The sequence below is a fragment of the Ursus americanus genome, chromosome 23 (genome assembly GCF_024610735.1).
Source record: "Ursus americanus isolate L20-20 chromosome 23, mUrsAme1.1.p, whole genome shotgun sequence".
NCBI lineage: Eukaryota > Metazoa > Chordata > Mammalia > Carnivora > Ursidae > Ursus > Ursus americanus.
Window position 1 is genome coordinate 19796006 of NC_142149.1, and position 10440 is coordinate 19806445.

The following is a 10440-nucleotide window of genomic DNA, read 5'->3' on the forward strand; positions in this document are numbered from 1 at the left end:
TGGCCGCTAACCTCGAAGTCCCGTTGGGGTCAGTCGGGTCTGGCCAGCCCTGTGTGCAGAGTTCCCTGGTGATGGATCCCCAAAGGGATCCATTTGGGGGCTGATTTTCTCTTGTGCCCTTGGCTCCTGCCCTGTCTTCTCTTCCTTATGTGGGCCCAGGGCCACGACGATGGGTGAGTTCAGGGGGGTCAAGACCGGGACCTGAAGGGAGAAGGCGCTCCGGGACGCAGTAAAGTGGGAGTGATTTCTGTTCCGTTGCCTCACGTCACTGGGCTTCCTTCCGAGTTTCTTTGCCTTCTCCCTCCCCTGTCGACTTGGATGGGCAAGAACGAGCTGGATTCTCTCTAGGGCACCTTTTGAAGAAAAAAGGTAAAGCACCAGTTTCACCTGGCATTTTGCCGCCTGTCCTCAGAGGAACGCACCCCCTCATTCTCCCGCGGAGGGTGCCTGGCTGTGGGACGTGCGCGTTTCCCTGCGGCTCCTTCGCGAGCGTCCTGAAAGTAGGCGTAGTTCCCGTTTACGGGTGGCTTGGAAAAGACCAGAAACTTGCTCCAACTCTGGAGCTCGGCCAGGATTTCAGTGTTTCCGCCCGAAGCTGTAGCATTTCTTCGGCTTCACACCTGCATACCTGCCTCGGGCTCTGTTCGCTTCTGGGGAGCGGGTGTTATCATCTGAGGCCGGGTGGCAGTCACTGCCAGACCCTGCAGCGCCTTCGGGATGCTTTGGGGCCGGGAATGTCTGATCGGCTGTGGGGAAAAGCCGTGTCTCAGGATCCTGGGCAGGAAGTGGGTGCTCGTGGGGGACAGGTCAGTCCAGAGAGTCCCGGACCATCAGTCTCTCTCCCAAGCCTCCCCTGCTCTCCTGTCCTCTCCTGCCTTAGGCCACCTTTGTTGCTGTGGCCAGAGTCCAGCTGGGAGGGTGAGGGGCAGATGGCCTGCCTGCTGGCTGAAGCAACTCCTCCCTCAAGACACAGGAGACTGGAGCCCTGTTACCTTTCCTTTGGACAGGAGGGAGGATGGGGCAGGGAGGAATGGCTGGCAGCCAGGAGCAGGGAGAGGTGGGGATAGCCTAGCACTGGAACAAATCTACATGGAAGAGAGGAACTCTTCCTGTGCAGCTTAATTTAATCCTTGAGTTTCTTTGTCCTGTTTGAGGTCAGGAACCTCATCCTTCCATTCAGTTGGGACATTTAGGAGACAGGGATCATCTCTCCAACCTCCCCGCAGGCCCCTCTGGAGACACCCGCTCCCCATCTTCCCTCCAGCGGACAGGGGGCTCCCTTGCCATGGGGAGGGCCCTCCTTAGGCCTCAGGAGGCAGAGATCCAGGGACACAGTATCTTGAGCTCCTGCTTTGTGCCCCTTTATTCCCCAGTGTTTGGGTCTAAGGGCCTTCCCCCCACCGAAAGAGCACACCCTGAGGCCTTTGGTTTAGTCGTTTATTTGGTACAAAGGAGAAAGGGATCTGACACCAATTTAGCCTTTTGAGTGTGCAGAGCTCTGCCTACCCCCCTCTGACCCCCAAGTGAGCCCTTCTTCCAAGTTTATCTCAGCCCCGAACCAACAAACGTTGTAGCCGTAAGATCCATTTAAGTAGTTATCCTCACCCCCGCCCCCTTCACACTCTTCCTCTTTTCTGTCCCTTAGAGAAAGCAGCCTTCTCTTCAGGGATGAAAGGCAACGCCAAGCCCAGCCCTGAATGCAGCACCCCACGGTTGCCTCAGCCCCTACTGGCCACAGGGAGGGGCGGACAGCATAGGTGTGGGGACACAGGAGGGGCGTGTGACAGGTGGGGCGCTGCCCTCCCGAGAAGCCAGCCAGAGCTGAGGGAGGAAGGCTGAGGGTCCGGTCAGTCCTGGTTCGTGCTCCTAGGGAGCTTCCACGACACAGGAATAGGGACGGGGGCGGGGGGGTGGCTGAGGACGGCAAGGAAAAGTATGGAAAAAAGGGAAGTTAGGGGAAATAAAGAAATGACAAGCTCGGCCTTGTTCAGTGTCTGGTGCCGTGGAGGGGGAGGTATGGGTGAGGCGCCAGCAAGTGCCAGCATGGCCGGCTTGGCTTTGTGACTCCAAAACTTGTAAGGGAGGGGTTTGGGGTCAGAAGAGAAAAACTGAATAGAGGTCTGTGCTATGGACTTTACTCTGGGGCCGTCGTCTCCTGTGACCACGTTTTAGATGTTTCTAGACACCATGCCAGCACAGGGGAGGATGACTCTTAGAAGGTCAGCCCCACTGCCCACTGTCCTCCCAGAAGTGGGCCTTTGCATTTGGGCCCCGGCCCGGGCCCCTGCCCTCAGAGCTCCTCATGGACCCGCTCTTGGTCTTCATCTGACTTCAGTTTCAGCTCCTCCACAGTGATCTTGCCATCCTGGTTGCGGTCCTGGTTCTGGAACATGTCTGCTATGGTTTTCTCCGGGTCCTGCCCAGGCATGAGGCGTCCTTTGCCCTCACTGACTTGAGCCTTGATGAAGGTGGAGAACTGGGAGCCAAGAGAGCCAAGGGGAGAGGGGAGTGAGGGTCTCGCCTGAGGGCTGTGGGTGGCCTGGGGAAGGGCCCCAGGCACCGGCCGGCCAGCTATAGGGGGGATGGGCTGCATGAGGAAGAGGCAGGGACAAGGGACCTATAAGGCCCAGGGACCCAGCACAGGGGCAGAAACAGGTGCGGAGGGGACAGCGGATGGACTGTGTTGCTTGATGCCACCACACACAGTGGCTCCTGTTGGGGTGACAGCATGGGAATGGTTCTTAGAAGAACTGAACTCCTCACCCACCTCCTCCGGGGGGACCTCGCCATCCTTGTTTAGGTCCAGGCCTTCGAACAGGTTGACAGGAGGGTCCTCGTGCCACACAAACAGGTAGCCTGTGGGCAGCCCCTCCTCCCGGGACACCAGCTCCACTTCAAAGAGCAGCACCGCACTGCCAGGGACACCCCGGGCTGCAGGGAGCGAGAAGAGAAGAGAAGGAAGGCGTCGCCATTAGGCCCAGGTCTGGACCCGACTCCCAGCCTGCCCTGGGTGCTCCCCAGTCCAGAGGCCTCAGTTTCCCATGTTGGTCACATGGGATGTTTGCAGAACCCTTGGGAAGGCTTCCCTCACTCCTCCCACCAGCCAGCAAGGCCAGTCGGCCCTCACCTCCGCTCTCTCCGTGTGCCAGGTGGGGGGGCACCACGAGCTGCCGCCTCTCCCCCACACACATGCCCTGCAGGCCCGTGTCCAGGCCTTCGATCACCTTGTTGGCCCCCAGAGTAGCCTCCTGGGGGTCGCCGTAGTCGTGGCTGGGGGGAGAGCAGATCCCCAGGTCAGCATCCATCCTTGTCCCAGGCCAGTTGGCATCCCGTTGTCCCCGGGGCGGGCCCAGTTTCCCAGTCACTCCTCCTGGTGCCCGCCCCACACAGCCGAGGGCCGGGCCCAACAGTTCAGAGATAGGACCCACTCCTCATGGTGCTGCTGCCCCTGTAGTGTGGCCTGGGGGGCTCATCTCCCCCTGCTTTGGTTTCCCCTCCACAAATGGAGCCCTGGCTCGCCTCGATGGCCGGCTTCACCCTCCCTGCGCCCGCAAGTCAAGAATCTCAGCTCCTCGGGCTCCCCCGCGCTCGCTGGATGGGAACTTATGGACGAAGCCCCCGTCAGGGGGCTGTCAGGACTCCCCCCTGCACCTGGGCCCACCCACCTGCCCAGCCCTGGCCCTGCCCCGGACCCACGAGGAGAAGAGCTTAGTGCCATCCAGAAGGGAGCAGTTGTAGTGGTAGCGAATGAAGTCCCCGGGCTGGGCCGTCTCATTGCAGGTCTCTGGGGGCGGGGACAGAACCTTGATTTCCACCGGATCTCCAGGGTTGTGGAAGTCAATGACATGGACGTCGAAGATCAGCACAGCGGAGCCAGGGATCTTGTCTCCTGGGGCCAGAACAGGGAGTGGATCGGCTTGGAATCCAGCAGGGGCTGCTCAGGCCTCCACAGAGGCCCCTAGACCTCCCCAGCCCTGTGTTTTTAAGCCAGGATGGGACAGGGTGTTTGTCCCCAGGGTCAATTCTTCTAATACCCTCTTGTGGGGTGCGGGGCGGGGGAGGGGAGGGCCATCCCAGTGAGAAAGCCCTTTACACATATCATCCTGCAACCTCCCAGTAACTTACCCTGCTGGTCAATGTGATTAGTCCCATTTTACCGCTGAGGACACTGAGGCTTCCAGCAAAGCTGGGGCTCAAGTCCAGGTCTCTTTGCTTCCTAGGGCTACACTGTTTCTGTTCTTCCATAACCACCCCGCCTCCCCAAACTCAGGAGTCGGCTGCCCTTCTCCAGTATGGAAGGGAAAAGTTGGAGGGCTGCCCCTGGAGGAAAGGGCGGAGTCTGTGTGGCAGGTGGGTGGGTGACGGTTTTCGTGATGAGAGGGGCGGAGCAGGTGCTAGGATGGCCCTGTGGTTGGGAAGTCAGGGAACAGTCCGCAGAGGGGCTGCCATGGTGACTGGGAGCACAGGGGACACGCCTACCAGTCCCGTTCTCCCCGTAGGCCAGGTGGGGGGGAATGGTGATCCTCCGGCGCTCCCCCATGCAGGCGCCCTGCAGCCCCTGGTCCATCCCGGGGATGATGTAACCCTGCCCCACGTAGGTGTTGTAGGTGTGATTGCGGGAGTAGCTGTAAGACAAGGCAGGGAGGGCCAGCAAGTGAGTCAAAGGCCCCCCCCCCCGCAGCTCAGAGCCACCCCCCGGGTGCTGCCTAGGGCGACCCCAGATCCTGCCTCAGCCTCTTCCACCTCCCTCCCAATGAGCCCACGCCCCTCCCCGCCCCAGACCTGGAATCAAAGAGGGTGCCATCCATCAGCGAGCCATTGTAGTGGTAACGCATGAAGTCTCCAGCCACCGCTCTCCGGACACAGCCAGGAGGTAGCTCCAGCGTCTCCAGCTGGACGGTGTCCTTGGGGTTATGGACGTCAATCAGGAGCACGTGGAAGACCAGGGAGGCCTGCGGGGGGATCACAGTCCCTGGGGAAGGGATAGGCTTGAACCATAAAGTGGAGAGCAAACCAGGGCTCCTTCTCCACTCAGGAAGGCCCATGTGAGCACCCTGCAAAAAAGGTGCTAATTCTGCTCTCCAGAGACCCTTCCTTACCCTCAGCAGCCCTGTTTCTTGCTCCCCCTGTGAGGCGTGAGCTGGATCTTCCCCAGGGCCATCACCAGCCCATACTGAATGCGTGTGTGAAACAGAATAAAGCACCCTTTCTTAGTGAGATCACCACCAAGACAGACTTCATCTCTATTTGACTCCTTGGCTGAGCGCCCTTGTGCAGTACACAACCTGAACAACTGTATGTGGCAGCCCTTTTCTAGGGGGAATCCCCGAGTCCCTGTCTGCCCTCACCATAGCCTTTCTCGCCATAGGCCAGGAACGGAGGGATGATGATCTTCCTTCTCTCTCCAGGACACATGCCCAGCAGCCCCTGATCCATGCCCTTGATCAGCCAGCCGGAGCCGACGTAGGTGTCATAAGTTCCGCCCCTACTGTAGCTGCAGAGAATGAGGTAGAGGTGATGCTGCCGGAGATGGGAGAAGCAGGATGGGCCCCTGACACCATCCCCATCCTACAGAGCCCCCAGGGCCCCAGGACTCCCTTCAGCCCTTACCTGGTGTCAAAGGCGGTGCCATCCAGCAGCGTGCCATTGTAGTGGTAGCGGACAAAGTCGCTGTCCTGGACCGTTCGGGGGCAGTGGGCTGGGTGCTGCAAGGTGCTCACCTGCACGGTGTCTGCCTTGTTCCACACATCCAGCAGGACCACATCGAAGTAGAGGGTGGCATCCGGCGGAATGAGCCCCGCTGTGAGAGTCCGGCAGCCACAGCTCATGTTTGGTGCAGCTTCCAGACCCCTCAGTATGCCAGTCCCCAGGGCCCCAGGACTCCCTCTAGCCTTACGTGATGTCAAAGCTGCTGCCATATTTGCTGCAGCCCCAGCGTGGCGGGTTAAATGGACACTGAATGTCCTGCTAGGCCACCCCCTCCCCCACCCCTAGTTCCCCTTCTCCCCCATCAAGCTGGGATTCTATCCAGGGCCCTGTCATTTCCTTTCCTCCCTCTGCAGTCCCAGACCTGCCGCGACTCACGCTGCGCGTGCGGTGTCACCGTGGGCAAGTCCCTCTCCCACTCTGAGCTTCAGTTTTCTGGCCCTGGGGTCCTTGATTCTGCCTCTGGGTCCCCTCCATCCCCACGCCTGGGCCCCAGCCCTTCTCACCCACACCGATGCTGCCGTAGCCCAGGTGGGGGGGCACGATGAGACGTCGCCGCTCGTTGACGCACATGCCCATGAGGCCCCGGTCCATGCCGGTGATGAGGCGCCCCACGCCCACCACGATGGCCACCAAGGTGCTTCGGTCATAGCTGGGGGAGGGAGGAGACAGACAGGGTACAGCGGCCTCTGCCCATGGCCACACACACAGGTGCACACACACACTCAGGCCCCCTCCCGCTACACAGCCGTGCGTCCACACGCTCCTGTCTCCTCTTCAAGCCTCCCTCCCCACCTTAAGCGGAGGGGCTGTTACACAAGGGAAACCCCCCCACAGGAGGCCAGGGGCTTTCATTTTCCTGGGATGGGGGTGGGGGGCTGTCTGCGCAGGCTCTGTGTGCTCCGACCACCTGCGGACAGCCGCGGAGGGCTGAGTCCTGCTTGGAGGGGAGGAGGAACATAGAGCATTTGCGAGGCCAATGAAATCCTCGGCCTTTTGCTTTCACCACCTTATTTCAGTCTTTCCCCTGTGAAGTGGGCCTTAGGGTTTTCATTTTTCTCCTGACAAAAACTGAGACAAGAGACTAGCGGACTTGCCCAAGGTCACACGCTGACATGCGGTCTAGTGAACGCCACACCATCAATTTTCCAAGGAAAGGAGGGGGCGGCAGAGCTCACTGAGGATAGACACTGGTTTCCAATTTTGGAAAGGCCTGTTTTAAAATTGCCCTGGCCTTTGTTTTTCTTTTACTTTTATTTTTTTTATTGAAGTATAATTGACATACGAGATGATAGGAGATTCAGGTGTATAACATGGTGATTCGACATTTACATGCGTTCCGAGAAGATCGGAATAGTAAGTCGAGTCAGCACCTGTCACCACACAAGGTTAATACAATACCGTTGTCCGTACTCCCCGTGCTTTACCTTACACCCCCGTGATGTATTTACTTGTAATTCGAACTTTGTACCTCTTGACTTCTATTTGCTTTTTCTCACAGTTTTAAGTTTTCGGAAGTTAAGGGAGGTTGGGAGATTTTTATTTTTTTATTTTATTTATTTACTTACTTATTTTTAAGATTCCACTCATTTATGTGACAGAGAGAGCGAGCACAAGCAGGCGGAGTGGCAGAGGGAGAGGGAGAAGCAGGCTCCTCCCTGAGCTCGATCCCAGGACCCTGGGATCACGACCTGAGCTGAAGGCAGACGCTTCACCGACTGAGCCACCCAGGCGCCCCCAGAGATTTTCATTCCAAAAAAAACTTTTAAATCACTTTGTTTTTTAAGTTTATTTAATTTTTTTTAGTGATCTCTACCTCCAACGTGGGATTCGAACTCATGACCCGAAGATTAAGAGTTGCATGCTCTTCCAACTGAGCCAGCCAGGTGCCCCGAGATTTTTATTTTGATCAAAGGGGTGAAGAACCATGGGTTAGGAAAGTTTTCCAAGCTCAGCACTCCATGGACTAGCGCCAGCCAGGCTCCCAGAGTCCCACCAAGGAAGTCATCCCCTGCTCCCCACCCCTCCCTGACTTGGGCTGGACTCCTGGCCATGGGCCATACCTCATTCTGCCTACTGAGCTGCTGCCTTCACACTGCTGTTGTGAGGGCCCAAGCCTGCACAAAGTTTCTACCAGTTAAAAACTCTCAGAGCACCCAGTCCTCCCCAGAGTCAAGGCTAACGCACTCTCAACTGGCTTTCAGACTGGCAAGCACTGTGCGAAGTTTGCTTTCATTCATCACCTTCCTTGAGCCCTGTTACCAGCCTTAGGAAGGGAGGACTTAATTTTCCAGCTTGTTTTTAACCTCCATTTTTCAGATAAGGAACATGAAGCTTAAAGGGGCAAAATTCCTTGTCCATGGCCACAGGCTGGATTGGAACCCAGGGTCTTGGACTCTGGAGTTCATGTTCTTACTCAGTCTACTGCCTGCCTTCCAAAGCCAAGGCCACTAATTTCCCGTGGGCTGAGTTGTGTGTTTTGGGAAGGGGTCTAAGAGGGACCGACTTCTGTGGATAATGGTGTGTGGCTGGGACCTGAGGTTTAACCAAGGCTGGTGTCAGCCCTGCCCTGCCTCCACCAACAAAAGTGACTGGCCAGAGCTGACCAAAGGCCTGATCAAACCAGAAGCCCATCTCTCAAACCCCAAGGCTGGCAAGATGGGCGGCAGCCCTGGCCTGGTAAGCTAAGATGGAGGAAGGTGGGGGTGCAGGGAGACCCGGAGAGAGAGGTAAGAGAACCCTCCGAGGAGCCCAGGGGTCAATGCCCGGCCATGTGACACGTAGACAGATAGGGTCCCTACACAGGGCTATGCCCTCTGCTCCTGGATCCCTCGGGCCGTCTCATTATAGTGCTCACACTGCTTCACCACGCTAGCTCTTCATAACCCCCACCACCTCCAAAAAGGTTCTACTGTCTCTTCTCTGGTTACAAAGGCACTGAACCCTGGGGCTGGAACCAGAAGGGATCCAGGCTGGAAAGAAAGGGCGGGGTCCCAGGCTGAGACCCCTGGAGGATTCACATGCAGCAGGGTCCATGCCCTTCCCCCCAACAATGGGGACCAGAACCTCCTCCCGGGCAGGCCTTTAAATAAAGCACCGGTAAGTAAACAGAGCAGTTCACCTTGATCAACAAACACTTGGAGGAAAACGGGGAGCGTGTTGTAAAAGAAACGGGTCCTTTGAGAGGTGAGGGTTTGCAATCGAGGGCAAGAATGTCTTTGGGAAGATGGATGTCTGGGAGTCCCCGTTCCCAGGGTGCTGTGTTAGGGGTCAGAAGACCATGGAGTAGGGGATGCAGGCACAGCCTAAGGGGCTACAAGGGATCCCCAGGATTAAGAAAATCTGGCCCTAAGAGGAGTGGCGAGTCTGGGGGCACCCAACCCATTACCTCGAGTCAAACTTCTTGCCGTCCTCGAAAGTGCCGTTGTAGTGGTAGCGCACAAAATCCCCCATCTGCACTTCCCGGGGACAGGTCTTGGGGATGTGGTACCTCTCGATGACTACATCTTCCAGGGGGCCCCCGGCCGGGCTAGCACGGCCCAGCCCCCTCCCCACGGCCTGCAGCAGCAGCAGCAGCAGCAGCAGCTGCAGCAGGGGGAGCCCAAGGAAGGTGTGGCTGGGGGACACCGCGCGGAACATGGTGCCTGGTGCTGGGACGGCCGGCAGTGAGGCCGAGCGAGGGAGTCGCCGCCGCCAACCTCCTTCCCCCCCTCCTCCCGGAGCAGGCTCCCCCCCTTCCTGTCCTCCGTCCCCACCCCCGCCCTGGCTGGTCCACGTGGAATGGGGGCTGGGGAGACTGAGCTGGCGGGGCCGGGGGCGGGAGACGGTGGGTGGACTAGGAGGAGGGGGCAAGGCTGAGTGTTGCAGTCACAGGAATGCGCCACTGAGAACTCCCGCTTTCCCCCCTCCCGCTCTCCCGGGGCTCAGCGTCCAGGGGCCCGGCCGGGGAGGGAGGTTCGGGAAAGCGGAGAAGTCGGAGCTGACTCCCGTTTAAAAAAAAAAAGAAAAGAAAAAGAAAAGAAAAAAGTTCAGCGTCTTTTTTCCGGAGCCCCCGGGTCCTAAAGCCGGGCTGAAGCATCCCTTGCTTCTTTCTCCGGCACCCCCAAATCTAGGCCTCTCCAGGTGGCTGGTGGGGCTCCAGAATCTGAGGGGGTATCTCGGTATTCCCCCCACCCCGCACCACCCCACCGTCCCAAGGATGGCCTTTCTAGGGACGAGCCGAGCCGCGGAGGCCCGCAAAAGCTGGCAGGCCAAGACTCTCCCGCGCGGGGATGGAGATGGGTGGGCGGCGGCGAGAGTGCCGAGTGAGGGGTGAAACCAGGTGTGCGCATCCCCGTAGCGGACCCGGGTGGGGTTCGGGGGGAGGGGACACGAGGGGTGACTTCATCAGGGCTAGGGGCGGAGAGGAAGCAGAAGGGACTCTGTAATGGAAAGAAGACCAGGTGCCACGGTTTGGGCAGAGTGGAGGAGGCGGCGCTCCCTCAATTTCTTGATCTTAACTTAAGGTGGGGGATTGTCCTTGTGTGGGGAGGGGCTTTGCGGGCTCCCATCCCGGCGGGAAGCGTTCCTCCACCCACTTACCATCTGCCAAGGGGAAGACCCCGCTAGGGCAGGAGGTCGGCCTACGGAGGGGACTCCGGACACCAGTGGGCCCTCTGCCCCTCGGGGGAGCTGACCCAGACCGCGACCCCGCCTTCCTGCCCCGGGTGCCGGGCGCTAAGACCCAGCGGGCGC

The 10440-nt window shown here is 58.7% G+C and overlaps 1 protein-coding gene across 1 annotated transcript; it reads right to left on the reverse strand.

Annotated features, from left to right (window-relative positions):
• Nucleotides 1-1423: 1423 nt before the first annotated feature.
• On the reverse strand, nucleotides 1424-9410 carry FKBP10 (FKBP prolyl isomerase 10). Its single transcript, XM_045781712.2, has 10 exons — nucleotides 9095-9410; nucleotides 6213-6358; nucleotides 5611-5800; nucleotides 5349-5494; nucleotides 4783-4972; nucleotides 4480-4625; nucleotides 3697-3889; nucleotides 3128-3270; nucleotides 2768-2931; nucleotides 1424-2476 (listed from the first exon to the last, which is right to left on the reverse strand). Exons 1-10 carry the CDS (start codon nucleotides 9343-9345, stop codon nucleotides 2291-2293), a joined length of 1755 nt encoding a protein of 584 aa, XP_045637668.2. The 5' UTR covers nucleotides 9346-9410; the 3' UTR covers nucleotides 1424-2290.
• Nucleotides 9411-10440: the final 1030 nt, after the last annotated feature.

Coding starts and splice junctions, on each gene's coding strand:
- FKBP10 (XM_045781712.2), bottom strand. CDS start 9,345: ATGTTCCGCGCGGTGTCCCCCAGCCACACCTTCCTTGGGCTCCCCCTG. Junction 4,626..4,782: donor GGCACCCTCTTTGATTCCAG/GTCTGGGGCGGG, acceptor CTTGTCTTACAG/CTACTCCCGCAATCACACCT. Junction 3,271..3,696: donor GGCACTAAGCTCTTCTCCTC/GTGGGTCCGGGG, acceptor CTCTCCCCCCAG/CCACGACTACGGCGACCCCC.